The 15193-nt window shown below is 39.7% G+C and overlaps 1 protein-coding gene across 1 annotated transcript; it reads right to left on the bottom strand.

Moving 5' to 3' along the window:
* Positions 1-1414: 1414 nt before the first annotated feature.
* On the bottom strand, positions 1415-12003 carry LOC115375338 (uncharacterized). The gene is made up of 2 exons (XM_030074756.1): positions 10343-12003; positions 1415-3125 (listed from the first exon to the last, which is right to left on the bottom strand). The coding sequence occupies exons 1-2, from the start codon at positions 12001-12003 to the stop codon at positions 1415-1417; spliced, it is 3372 nt and encodes a 1123-aa protein (XP_029930616.1).
* Positions 12004-15193: the final 3190 nt, after the last annotated feature.

Consider the following 15193-nt stretch of genomic DNA (forward strand, 5'->3'; position numbering starts at 1 on the left):
TCTGATTGCTAAAGTTGACATGAAACATCTGACAAAAATAAGTAAATAAAGAAATACCTAAATTATTACATACAATACAAGGAAAATGAAATGCATGCACTCAGAAATTTAGGGTACTCCTACTTAGCATTTTCCTGCCTATATTGAACAAATTATGTATTATATTAAACAGCAGAGATGGAAATAATTTAATTAGGATTAATTTTCCAACCCCAGATATGTGCGTTGGACCTGCAGGGTCTAAACTGCTGCTCATTTTTTCCATTCTGTTAACTCTTACCACAGTGTTGATAGTTTTGATGCCATCTGAGTGAAAAATATGGATAATTTTAAGATAATGTAAAGATTTACTCACAGATTAAATGAAAATATGCATGTGTATCTCAGATTGTATTGTAAGATTGTATAAGACTGTATGTTTCATGGTACTTTGTGTGATCTGAAGGCCTGTAATGTATTTTATATGTGAAATGAAACCAATCATCAGTTTGAGCATCATCGCAGCTCAATGGAGGGCATTACAGCACTTCTTTGTGTTTTAGCAGGTAAATCAGTCAAGACATACTGTCCTGTTATTGTCAGATTCTCTTCAGCTGGGTTGATAGACTTTCTGGAATGAGAACAGAAGAAACACTGTTGATTCTTGGAAATATTTTTTTTTTATTTCAGAAACATTCACTTTGTTGACACACCTAATCACTAAAATCTCATAACAGACATTTCTATCTCAGTAGTCACATGATTCTCACGCTCGACCTGTTAAACCAGCATGTCAACACTGTGGAGGAACACATGAATCATTTCCCACTGACAAGAAGAAGAATCAGTTCATTTGCAGTGCATTTTTAAAAAAAATCAGTTACAAAGTACTGGAAACCAAATCAACAAACAGCTATTCAGCTACAAAGAAGGACGAGTGCAAACACAGTTCTGACTCCATTAAGCAGTATAACAGGAAGAGCAAAAACATGTTACTGTAAATATTGAGTGAAGTTAAGAATCATAAAGAGCCTTCAACAGTTTAATCAATGATATTTTTTACATTTCCCTGTGAAGTTCAGTTCATTTGGCTTCTCTCTACTGTGGACTGATTGAGTTCAACCTATATCCACCACGGCTGAACAGACAAAGAACAAAATCTGCCACAGGTGACGTCTGGGAAGTGCTGGACTGAGAAACCACTGCACTGAGCATTTAGCCGCAAAATAAAAAAAAAAGACATCTTTTGTATTTCAACTGATGTTGTTCCACTGAGACTGAGAAAGAGATTCATAGTCCCGCCCACACAGTTTGAGTGACAGGTGATCTGTGGCCAGTGCAGTGCAGAAACACAACAGAAACAAGCGCCTGCCAACACAGATGTTCTAGAAATAGATAACAGAATCTCACATAAAACTGCTTTAGTCACTCCTGTCTACTTGAGCTCACAAAACTCTGCAGTGTCTCCACTATAATTTGGAAGCCAGACTCCAGCATGGAGAGGCTGAGTGAATGTGGTCTGGACTCTGTGGAGGAGAGTCATGGCTTTCTGGACTCTGTGGAGGAGAGTCATGGTTTCAGAGACGCTGTAGAAGGACAGAATACCTGCTCTGTGATCCAGGTACACTCCCACTCTGGGGGACACAGGGAGTGGGGTTTTAGTTTGGAGATTGTTGTGTTTGAAGTGACACTTCATGTTGTAACAATCCAATGTCCAAGATTTGTTATTGCATCCAAATCCACATGCATTATAGGTCCCTGTTCTGCTGATATTCTTATATGAGACTGCTATATAAACTGTGCCCTTCCACTCCACCTCCCAGTAACAACGTCCAGTCAGACTCTCTCTACTCAGGACCTGACACAATTCAATAAATCTGTCTGGGTGACTGGGATATGACTGTTCTTTTGCCATTCGTGTCGCTTTTCTGTTCTCCTCAGATAATGACAGACGTGTGTTTGCTGTGTTTGTATCCAGTGTGATGTGACATGAATATTGTAAGAATTCATCTCTGGTCTTGGGCTCTGGTTGTGGCAGTAAAACATCCACTCCAGTCACTGTCAGTGAGATCTTGGACCATTCCTCACTAAGAAGGTCCTGTAGTTTCTCTCTCAGCTCCGACACAGCTGCAGTCACATCCTCAAAGTAGCTCAGAGGACGGATGTTGGTGCTGGGTGAGTGTGTAGATTCACTGAGACATGAGAGTGAGGGGTAATTCTGTAGAAAATGGATGTGATCCTCTGTGTGTGAGAGCTGCTCCAGCTCAGCGTCTTTCCTCCTCAGCTCAGCGATCTCCTGCTTCAGCTTCTCCTGAGCTTCTTCAGCCCGACTCACTTCCTCTTTCTGCTGGGATCTGATCTGCTGTTTCACATCAGACCTTCTTTTCTCAATCAAAGTGATCAGCTCAGTGAAGATCTCCTCACTGTCCTCCACTGCTTTATCAGCAGAGCGATTGATCTCCTCCACCTCCTGTTGAAGCACCTTCACATCTTTCTCTGTGTTCTGGATTCTCTGCTGGATTTTTTGCCGACTCACCCCGAGCTCTTTCTGCCTCTCTTTCCATTCTGTTGCAGCTGAGACTGTGTCATGGCCTTTATGTTCATCCATGGAGCAGAGATAACAGATACACTGCTGATCAGTACGGCAGAAAATCTTCATCACCTCATCATGATTAGAGCAGATGTTCTCCTGAAGCTGCTTGAATGGGTTTACCAGCTTGTGTTTTTCAAAGGCAGGGGATTGATAGTGAGGCTGGAGGTGCTGCTCACAGTAAGAGACCAGACACACCAGACAGGACTTGAGGGCTTTCAGTTTCCTCCCAGAGCAGAAATCACAGGCCACATCTCCAGGTCCAGCGTAGCAGAGATCAGGAGGAGCAGCTTGGAGTCCTGTCTTCTTCATTTCCTCCAGTAACTCTACTATTATGGTGTTTTTCCCCAGGACAGGCCTTGGTGTGAAGGTTTGTCTGCACTGTGGGCAGCTGTAGATTTTCCTGTGCTCCTTTCCATCCCAGTAGTCGTTAATACAGCTCATGCAGTAGCTGTGTCCACAGGGAATAGTCACCGGATCCTTCAGCAGATCCAGACAGATGGAACAGCAAAACTTTGCCGAGTCCGGCTGAAATCCTCGCTGCGCCATTTCCCCTCTCAGTCACAGTGAACGTCTGATAGTTTCACTTTCTATCAACAGATAAGAGTTGTGCTCCGATCCAAAGCAAACATCAGCTTTTCCTCACAGTCACTGGCTGATCTGCTGTAAACGGGCTTGTCGGCTCTTGTTCTTCACACTGTGTTGTTTCCACTTGTCTTTAAACTGTCAGATCTGAGAAGCAGGAAATATCTGGGCAGAATATAACTCGTAATGTTTGAGATCAGATGGAAGCGGGAGGGGTTCAGCTGCTGCTTCACTCCAGGAAGAGGAGCGGTCTTAAAGAGGCAGTGTGTGTTTTGCTCTTTTTTACAACATGACATTTATGACACAAATAATTTAACTGTTTAATTTGGGCTCAGTGTGAATGAGTCTCATTTTCATCTTCAATCAATAGCTAATATTATCTCCAGTTATATTATGACCAGCCAGTGACAACTCAGTCAGCTCAGTCAACACAAATGAAAAATGTAGATCAGGTTTACTGCTCAGTATTTACTCTGCAAAACAACAAGAAAAATAAATATTTTGTAAGGTACTAAAAGGTGGTAAAAACAAAAAAATCTAGACTGGCATGAAGAGAATTATGGAAGTGAAACAAAACTCCTTTAACCCCTTCAGCTCCAACTTCCCCCTAAAACTGCCTTATAAAAAGCTTTAAAGTTAGAAAAAACGTGGAAAATGTAGTGAGCTAAGCTGTCAGTTACTGAACATTAAATGAAGCTTCACTCCACTGAAGCTCCCCACCAGAGAAATGTAGCAAGCTGAGCTACAATAAAATAACAAAATGTAGCTCAACTACATCAAAGCTACTTTTTTTTTTTCAACATCAAACCAACTTCATTCCAAGTCATTTCTATCTTAGTGATCAATAAAACTGTCAGTCAAAAACATGTTGAGTTCAATAGTTGGTGAAGCTGTGCTCTCTCTGCTTTTACTGCTACAAACCATGGCAGCAGAAACAAACAACAAGCTTCACATAATAACAAAAAGCAGGTTCACGTTCAATACCAGACTCACATTATAGTGGTGTTTACATGTTTTGTGTGTTAACTGAGTGGAATGAATTGCTGCTGATTTTACCTTCCACAGAGGGGAGATAAACACACTGTGTCCGCTCCGTCACGTCTGCTGCAGTGGATGTGCTGCACTTGGAGTGAGTTGAATGTGAAGCTATTCTCAAAATGAACTCAAGACTTATTTTCAGTGATGGTTACTGTAAAAGGGAATATTGTTTGCTCATGAGTATATTGCTTGGAGTAAAATATTTAAACTGTGAAATGCTGAAAATTGCACTTTAGTGGTCAAAGTGAATATTGTATTTTATTTTTGTGTATCAGGGTCAAGGCCACTACCGTTGTCTAGATTGTAGGAAAAGAGTCTGTTGGTTTCTTTTGATAATAATTGATACTGTTGTCTGTATTGTATGTAGTGAAGTAGAGAGGGAAAGAGGAAATGCAGGAGCACATTCTTTTCTTGTTTTCATGCTATAATTCTTGGAGGGAAGTTGGCGCTTTGATGCCTAAAGGCTAAAGAAGCTGCATCCTGCTATAAACTTATTGTGGTTAATGCAGATATATTTGTTGTGTTTGTTTCTTGTGTATTGTTTACCATCTTTCCCTTAAGAGTAAGACTCATTCCCAATATTCCAATAAATGAACGCTGTGTTCAGATAGAGTGCAGTCGTGAGGAAAAGACCCCTTGTTTTATTTGTGTCCTATTTCTATATTGGTTACCGAGCCACACATAAGAACAAAAAGCAGGTGGTGTGTATGTGCTAATGTGGGGGAAGTGTGTATATAATATGTTAGTGTGTGTGTGTGTGTGTGTGTATGTGTGCACACCTGTGTTTGCATGTCAGCTTAAATTAGGGCCCATTTGGAAGACAAGGTGTAAATGACCTTAAAACTCAATAACTTGGTTCAAACCACAGAAGCAAAAGAAGAAACCTGCTCCCAACAGTAACAGTTTGGCAAAAAATGATATGTCATCTGTGTGTGTGTGTGTGTGTGTGTGTGTGTGTGCCCAAGACTGTAGATAGTGTAGATAGTAGATTGTAGATAGTGCAGACTATCACACCAAGTGGATTTACAAAAACCTTTCCACAAATACCAACCAACTACCAACAATTGGCCAAAAAAAGGAAACTGGTGGACCACAAAAAAAAAAAAAAAAAATCAACTGAGGTCACAGACAACTTTTGAAGTTCAAATAAACACAGACAAAAATAATTAAATAAAGAAATGCATCAATTATTATATACAATAGCAGGAAAATGAAATGCACACACTCAAAAATTTAGGATACACCTATTTAAGTTTTTTTTGTTTGTTTGTTTTTGTTTTTGTTTTTTTTGCCTATATTTAACATTCATTCATTTCATTCATCCATCTTCTAAACCGCCTATCCTCACTAGGGTCGCGCAGGGTGGGGGGGGTGCTGGAGCCTGTCCCAGCGCTCATAGGGCGAAGGCAAGGAAACACCCTGGACAGGTCGCCAGTCCATCACAGCTATATTTAACAGATTATGTATTATACTAAACAGCAAACATTTAAATAATTTAATTAGGATTAATTTACCGACCCCAGATATGTGTGTTGGACCTGCAGGATCTAAACTGCTGCTAATTTGTTTCCATTCTGTTAACTCTTACCACACCACTGATAGTTTTTATGCCATCTGAGTGTATGATGATGGGAAAATATGGATAATTTTAATATGATGTAAGCATGGACTCACAGATTAAATGAAAATATGCATGTGTATCTAAGATTGTATTGTAAGATTATATAAGACTATGTTCCTTGGCAATCTGTGTGATCTGAAGGCCTGTAATGTATTTTATATGTGAAATGAAACCATTCATCAGTTTCAGCACCAACACAACATCGTGTCCTGTCATAGCAACACACTGGATTTCAAACTGGCCCTTAAATTTCAATAAATCCCCCAAAATTCTGGTTTCATAACAGAAGAAAAATGGGAATGGTGCCCACAATCACAGGTGAAGAAAATGCAGTTCAGTTCTGAGCTAAAAGTGTCCATCAAAGCTGGTTTCATTTCATCCCAGACACAGTGAAATGTAATAAATTACTTTTGAATGCAGCTATTTCTCCCTCCTGTCACTTTGTCTTTTCTACTGTGCTTGGAGGGCATTACAGCACTTCTTTGTGTTTCAGCAGCTAAATCAGTCAAGACATACTGTCCTGTTATTTTCAGATTCTCTTCAGCTGGGTTGATAGACTTTCTGGAATGAGAACAGAAGAAACACTGTTCATTCTTGGAAATATTTTTTATTCATTTTTTAAATTCATTTTCAGAAACATCCACTTTGTTGACACACCTAATCACTAAAATCTCATAACAGACGTTTCTATCTCAGTAGTCACGTGATTCTCACATGCAACCTGTTAAACCAGCATGTCAACACTGTGGAGGAACACATGAATCATTTCCCACTGACAAGAAGAAGAATCATTTTCAGCTATTCAGCTACAAAGAAGGACAAGTGCAAACACAATTCTGACTCCATTAAGCAGTTTAACAGGAAGAGCAAAAACATCTTACAGTAAATATTGAGTGAAGTTAAGAATCATAAAGAGCCCTCTGGGAAGTGCAGGACTGAGAAATCACAGCAAGGAGCATTTAGCAGCAAAATAAAAATACAACAAAATATTTTGCAGAACAATTATTTTAAAATTAAGACATATAGGTGTCATTCTTCAGGGGAAAAAAAAGACACACCTTTTGTATTTCAACTGATGTTACACTTAGAATCCAGACCTAGCGCTGATGCAGTTTGACAAGGTTTTCATGAAAGTGGTGGAAAAACATGCGGCAATGAAGAAAGTTTACCGTCAGAAGTATCAGTACACCATGGCTAGACAATGAATTAAAAGAATATATGATGGAACGGGATCAAGCTAAATTAATAGCGAATAGATCCAATTTTAAATCAGACTGGCAAGTATACTGTAAATTAAGAAATTTTGTGACCAAATTAAAAAATAAAAAGAAATTATATTATGAAAATAGGATAAACGAGATAAGAATGATAGTAGAAAAGTATGGAGTACACTTAATAGCCTGATGGGAAAGAGTCCTAGATCTGCTCCATCTTTCTTGGAGACAGAGGACATTTTCTCACCAACCCAACCAAGATAGCAAACCACCTAAATAATTATTTCATTTTAAAAAAATCCATGATTTAAGAAACAGCTTTCAGGAAATGAATAATGAATCATCTTACTCATTAATAAGAGATAAAATTATGTCAGGGAAAAATTGCGAATTTAATTTTGATACAGTAAATATTAGTCATATAGAAAGTATGTTGAGAAATTGTAAAAATAAGCCACCAGGTGTTGACGGATTAGATGGTAAGCTTCTGAAAATGGTTGCTGATTTGATTGCCCCGGTGATCTGTCATATCATTAACCAAAGTTTGATAGAAATGGTATGTCCTCAGGAATGGAAAAAGGCAAAAATAACACCACTGCCAAAAGATGTAAGACAGCCATTTTCAAGACCAAATAGTCGTCCAGTAAGTCTACTGCCTGTGTTAAGTAACATAATGGAGAATGTGGTCTGTGAACAAATTTGATCTTATTTTTCCTTAAATAAATTAACTACAGATTGCCCACATGCATATAGGGATGGGCACTCCACACAGACTGCCCTAACTCAGATGACTGATCATTGGTTAAGGGATATAGAACAAAAGAAATTAGTAGGAGCAGTTTTGCTGGATTTCACAGCAGCGTTTGACATTATTGACTATGAATTATTACTTAAAAAGTTGAAATGTTATGGTTTCTCACAATCAGCAATATTATGGTTGAAGAGTTATTTAAGTTAGTTAAGTTAGAGTTATTATAAATAGAAAATAACAGGTTTATTTAAATGGTAGTTACTGAGATGTGGGTGAAGTTAGCTGTGGAGTGCCTCAAGGGAGTTGTTTAGGGCCTCTATTATACACAATTTTCACAAATGATTTACCACTTGTATTAAACAAGGCTACTATATCAATGTATGCAGATGATTCTACGGTTTATTTGTCAGCACCCACATGTTTAGAGTTAAATACATCCCTACAGCAGGAATTGCAATCTGTGATAGAATGGATAAGGGGAAAATAAGTTGGTTCTGAATGTATCAAAAACAAACAGTATTATAGTTGGCTCAACACATACTCTACAACAACAGCTTGAATTGAATCTTATTATAAATAATGTTTCTGTGAAACAAGTACAAGAAACAAAATTACTGGGAGTTGTGTTAGATGACAAATTGTCTTGGACTAAACATATTGATAAGATGGTATCCAAGATGGGAAGTGCTGTTTCTGTCGTAAAAAGGTGTGCAGCTTTCATGCCACCAAGGTTAACTAAACTGGTGATACAATCCTTAGTATTGTCAGTTCTGGACTACTGTCCAGCAGTCTGGTCTAATATTCCACAAGAAAATATAAAAAAGTTGCAAATTTTACAAAATAGAGCAGCAAGAACTGCAATGCATTGTGGCTACAGAACAAATATTATAGCAATGCATAACTACTTTGGCTGGCTATCGATTAAGAAAAGATTACCACATTCTCTACTGGTTTTCTTTAGAAATATTGTAATAACAAACAAAAAAAAAAAAAACATCAATCTTGTACAAAAATGTATAGTTTAGCTCAGATAGACATAGCTATGCAACCAGACATGCTACTAGAGGAAGTTTTACACTACCCAAATCAAGAACAAACACATGTAAACGAATGGTAATATATAGAGCTATGCAAGAATGGAACAAAATACCAGAAAACATTACACAAGAAAATAGTAAAATAAATTTCAAGAAGTTAGTCAAGCAACACCTGTTGACCATAGATAATTAATGGATAGGCCAATTGTATATACTTGCACTTAACATGGCCTATCTGTGTGATGGGCTCTGTGTGAATGTAAATTCTTAAGCCTTTGCACAAACAGAAACAATGCTTGGTAGATTGATAATGAAAGAGCATGAATAACTGTCAAATCTTTAGATCATTGGACTGAGCTTGTTGGCACTGGATATAACTGTCAAAAATGTTTTGATCTTGGGTCTGAGCTTGTTGACACAAGATATAACATCAATAGTCCAGCTGTTAATCTCTAGAAGAAGGGTCTAAAGAATGGAGTTTTGATTGTGTTACCAAGATGCATATGATATATATGTAGACGTGTGTTAATATTATTGATATGTAAATACTACATACCACTGCTGACCTCAGTTCAAGTTCAAACTGTTTATTTGTCCCATTACTGGGCAATTCAATTAGCAGGCGAGTAAAAACATAAAAACACACAATATACATGACAAAATACAGTGCAATACAGTGTCATTGTAAACCATCATCATCGTCACATCGCACATCACCATCATCATTGTCATCATCACCTTGAGCATTTCATCATCATCATCATAATCATCATCATCATCATCACCACCACCATCACCACCATCTTCAACAGCAAACCATGTCGGGACCTGCATGCCCTAGTGGCAGGAGCAAGTCAGTCAATTCTACTGGCCCATAGCATTTAGGGCCCGGATAGAGACAGGAATAAATGAATTTTTAAACCTGTTTTTGGTGGCTTTAGGGGCGCTCAGGCGAACTCCAGAGGGGAGAAGCTGGTATTCAGCATTTAGGGGATGGGTGCCATCAGAAAGAATGCTCCTGGCTTTGTTAATCACTTGTTTGTTGAAGATGTGGCTCAAGCTGGAGAATGGGACGCCTGCAATCTTGCCAGCCATCATGGCAAATTTTTCAGTAGCATTCTTGTGTTTGAAACCCAGATTCCCATACCAGCAAATGACTTGGAGGAGCTGTTTTGTCTGTGTATTTTTGGTTATTTATTTTCATTTATTTTATTTTACATTGTATTTAGAACATGGATTGTATTGTATATGATGTTAATTGCATTGACACATTGTAAAGATTATTGTAGGACCCCAGGAAGAATAGCTGTGCCTTTGCCACAACTAATGGGGATCCAAATCAATCAATCAATCAATCAACCTTGAAAGATAATAATAGTCCCGCCCACACAGTTTGAGTGACAGGTGATCTGTGGCCCGTGCAGTGCAGAAACACAACAGAAACAAGCGCTTACCAACACAGATGTTCTAGAAACAGATGACAGAATCTCACACAAAACTGCTTTAATCACTCCTGTCTACTTGAGCTCACAAAACTCTGCAGTGTCTCCAATATCGTAAAACCCAAGTCCAGCGTAGAGAGGCTGAGTGAATGTGGTCTGGACTCTGTGGAGGAGAGTCATGGTTTTAGAGACGCTGTAGAAGGACAGAATACCTGCTCTGTGATCCAGGAACACTCCCACTGTGGAGGACACAGGGAGCGAGATTTTAGTTTGGATATTTTTGTGTTCGAAGTAACTCTTCATGTCGTAACAATCCAATGCCCAAGATTTGTCATTTTGTCCGAATCCACATGCATCCCTGGTCCCTGTTCTGCTGATATTCTTATATGAGACTGCTATATCAACTTCCTCCTTCCACTTCACCTCCCAGTAACAACGTCCAGTCAGACTCTCTCTACTCAGGACCTGAAGTAATTCAGTAAATCTGTATGGGTGACTGAGATATGACTTTTTTTTTGCAGTTAAGGTTGCTTTTCTCTTCTCCTTAGATAATGACAGACGTGTGTGTGCTGTGTTTGGATCCAGTGTGATGTGACATGAATATCGTAAGAATTCATCTCTGGTCTTGGGCTCTGGTTGTGACAGTAAAACATCCACTCCTGTCACTGTCCTTGAGATCTTGGACCATTCCTCACTAAGAAGGTCCTGTAGTTTCTCTCTCAGCTCTGACACAGCTGCAGTCACATCCTCAAAGTAGCTCAGAGGACGGATGTTGGTGCTGGGTGAGTCTGTAGATTCACTGAGACATGAGAGTGAGGGGTAATTCTGTAGAAAATGGATGTGATCCTCTGTGTGTGAGAGCTGCTCCAGCTCAGCATCTTTACTCCTCAGCTCAGCGATCTCCTGCTTCAGCTTCTCCTGAACTTCTTCAGCCCGACTCACTTCCTCTTTCTGCTGAGATCTGATCTGCTGCTTCACACCAGACCTTCTTTTCTCAATCAAACTAATCAGCTCAGTGAAGATCTCCTCACTGTCCTCCACTGCTTTATCAGCAGAGCGATTGATCTCCTCCACCTCCTGTTGAAGCACTTTCACGTCTTTCTCTGTGTCCTGGATTCTCTGCTGGATTTTTTGCCGACTCACCCCGAGCTCTTTCTGCCTCTCTTTCCTTTCTGCTGCAGCTGAGACTGTGTGGTGGCCTTTATGTTCATCCATGGAGCAGAGATAACAGATACACTGCTGATCAGTACAGCAGAAAATCTTCATCACCTCATCATGATTAGAGCAGATGTTCTCCTGAAGCTGCTTGAATGGGTTTACCAGCTTGTGTTTTTCAAAGGCAGGGGATTGATAGTGAGGCTGGAGGTGGTGCTCACAGTAAGAGACCAGACACAATAGACAGGACTTGATTGCTTTCAGTTTCCTCCCAGTACAGACATCACAGGCCACATCTCCAGGTCCAGCGTAGCAGAGATCAGGAGGAGCAGCTTGGAGTCCCACCTTCTTCATTTCCTCCAATAACTCTGCTAACATGGTGTTTTTCACCAGGACAGGCCTCAGTGTGAAGGTTTGTCTGCACTGCGGGCAGCTGTAGATTTCCTTGTGCTCCTCTCCATCCCAGCACTCTTTAATACAGCTCATGCAGTAGCTGTGTCCACAGGGAATAGTCACCGGATCCTTCAGCAGATCCAGACAGATGGAACAGCAAAACTTTGTCGAGTCCGGCTGAATTCCTCGCTGCGCCATTTCACCTCTCAGTCACAGTGAACGTGTGATAGTTTCACTTTCTATCTACAGATCAGAGTTGTGCTCTGATCCAAAGCAAACATCAGCTTTTCCTCACAGTCATTGGCTGATCTGCTGTAAATGGGCTTGTCGGCTCTTGTTCTTCACACTGTGTTGTTTCCACTTGTCTTTAAACTGTCAGATCTGAGAAGCAGGAAATATCTGGGCAGAATATAACTCGTAATGTTTGAGATCAGACAGAAGAGGAAGGGGTTCAGCTGCTGCTTCACTCCAGGAAGAGGAGCGGTCTTAAAGAGGCAGTGTGTGTTTTGCTCTTATTTACAACATGAAGTGAAGTTTATGATAAAAAAAAATGTAACTGTTACATTTGGGCTCAGTGTGACTGCGTCTCATTTTCATCTTCAACCAATAGCTCATATTATCTCCAGTTATATTATGACCCTCCTGTGGCTGAAAACTCAGTCGGCTCAATCAACACAATAGATCCAAGAGATACAGTGTGAAAAATGTAGATCAGGTTTACTGCTCAGTATTTACTCTGCAAGACAACAAGAAAAATAAATATTTTTTTAAGTTACTGAAAGGTGGTAAAAAAAAAAATCTAGAGTGACATAAAGAGAAATATGGAAGTGAAACAAAACTCCTTTAACCCCTTCAGCCTCAACTTAACCTCAAAATTGCCTCATAAAAAGCTTCAAAGTTAGAAAAAACATTTGTTTTCCCAAAGTACAACAGTGTCACATATATACCCAGTGTTGGGCAAGCTTTTTGGGAAAATGTAGTGAGCTAAGCTGTCATTGACTGAACATTAAATGAAGCTTCACTCCACTGAAGCTCCCCACCAGAGAAATGTCGCAAGCTGAGCTACAATAAAATGACAAAATGTAGCTCAACTACATCAAAGCTACTTTTTTTTTCAACATCAAACCAGCTTCATCCCAAGTTGTTTCTATCTTAGTGATGAATAAAACTGTCAGTTAAAAAGTGTTGAGTTCAATAGTTGGTGAAGCTGTGCTCTCTCTGCTTTTCTGCTATAAACCATGGCAGCAGAAACAAACTACAAGCTTCACATATGTAACCAGGTGAAATGCTTCTCAAGTAGTAAACAGTGCTAAACACTAATTCAATGTAAAATTAGGTAAAAGTACAATTTGGCAGCTGTTTGTCCGTTTCCATGGAGATAGGCAGATACGGATGCACGGGTATGTTGGAAGCCTAACCGCACATAATTCTGTGTTTTCCCGATGCTTGCAGAGCTGCAACACGTGCGCTGAGTCAGCTGTTTTCCACCGGGAGTGCAACTGATTGCTCAACATGTGGACAGCCTAAGTTCACATTCAATACCAGACTCACATTATAGTGGTGTTTACATGTTTTGTGTGTTAACTGATTGGAATGAAATGCTGCTGATTGTGCCTTCCACAGAGGGGAGATAAACACACTGTGTCCGCTCCGTCACGTCTGCTGCAGTGGATGTGCTGCACTTGGAGTGAGTTGAATGTGAAACTATTCTCAAAATGAACTCAAGACTTATTTTCAGTGATGGTTACTGTAAAAGGGAATATTGTTTGCTCATGAGTATATTGCTTGGAGTAAAATACTTAAACTGTGAAATGCTGAAAATTGCACTTTAGTGGTCAAAGTGAATACCGTATTTCACCAATTAATCGCCCGGGCGTTTAATATGCAAAATCGACTTGGACCCCGGGCGTTTAAAAGAACCAGGCGGCTATTCGCTGCAGGCCTTTATATATTTTTGCACCAGGTCATTATTATGATGACAGCTACTGTCCAACATATTTTCAGTCGGTCGATTTAACATTACGGTACACCCTTTTGTTCTAACGTTAGCTAGCGCTCTTATTTTGACAGAAAACAGAAGTGCCGCACTGTTATTGTGGGGCTAACTGTTTACTTCTGCAAAAATAAGGTGAGTAGCCTTATTCTAGGTTACCTCATTATGATGCAAATAATCGCCCCGGCGGTTATTCGGGTGGGCGTTTAATACGCAAAATGCGCGCAGACCCCAGGCGTTTATAAGAACCCGGCGGCTATTTGCGGCCGGGCGATTAATTGGTGAAATACGGTATTGTATTTTATTTTTGTGTATCAGGGTCAAGGCCACTACCGTTGTCTAGATTGTAGGAAAAGAGTCTGTTGGTTTCTTTTGATAAGAATTGATACTGTTGTCTGTATTGTATGTAGTGAAGTAGAGAGGGAAAGAGGAAACGCAGGAGCACATTCTTTTCTTGTTTTCATGCTATAATTCTTGGAGGGAAGTTAGCGCTTTGATGCCTAAAGGCTAAAGAAGCTGCATCTTGCTATAAACTTATTGTGGTTAATGCAGATATATTTGTTGTGTTTGTTTCTTGTGTATTGTTTACCATCCTTCCCTTAAGAGTAAGACTCATTCCCAAAATTCCAATAAATGAACGCTGTGTTCAGTTAGAGTGCAGTCGTGAGGAAAAGACCCCTGGTTTTATTTGTGTCCTATTTCTGTATTGGTTACTGAGCCACCCATAAGAACAAAAAGCAGGTGGTGTGTATGTGCTAATGTGGGGGAAGTGTGTATATATGTTAGTGTGTGTGTGTGTATGTGTGCACACCTGTGTTTGCATGTCAGCTTAAATTAGGGCCCATTTGGAAGACAAGGTGTAAATGACCTTAAAACTCAATAACTTGGTTCAAACCACAGGAGCAAAAGAAGAAACCTGCTCCCAACAGTAACAGTTTGGCAAAAAATGATATGTCATCTCTGTGTGTGTGTGTGTGTGTGTGTGTGTGCCCAAGACTGTAGATAGTGCAGACTATTCAAGTAAGAAACAGTTTTTGGAAAGAGTTTCGATGTGGAGATTGGCCGTAAGTCGTCTGATTGTTAAAGTTGACATGAAACATCCACCCCCCCCTAAAAACACACACCACAACACACTGGCTATGTTTAATGGAAATGTGTTATAACCAATGAGACACACCAAGGTCCCAGTATCTCTCAATACAAAGGTCAACTATAAGTATGTTGAAACCAGTGAAAATAATCCATAAATGTGTTCAAAGTAATGAGACATCCTGTCAGCAAGTCCAATCAGTATGAAATGAAACTGCTTTGTCCAACAACACTCTTCATTAATCACACCAAGTGGATTTACAAAAACCTTTCCACAAATACCAACCAACTACCAACAATTGGCCA

Source organism: Myripristis murdjan, chromosome 17 (assembly GCF_902150065.1).
Source record: "Myripristis murdjan chromosome 17, fMyrMur1.1, whole genome shotgun sequence".
In the NCBI taxonomy this organism is placed as follows: Eukaryota; Metazoa; Chordata; class Actinopteri; order Holocentriformes; family Holocentridae; genus Myripristis; species Myripristis murdjan.

Coding starts and splice junctions, on each gene's coding strand:
- LOC115375338 (XM_030074756.1), bottom strand. CDS start 12,003: ATGGCGCAGCGAGGAATTCAGCCGGACTCGACAAAGTTTTGCTGTTCC. Junction 3,126..10,342: donor GACACTGCAGAGTTTTGTGA/GCTCAAGTAGAC, acceptor ACTGTGACTGAG/AGGGGAAATGGCGCAGCGAG.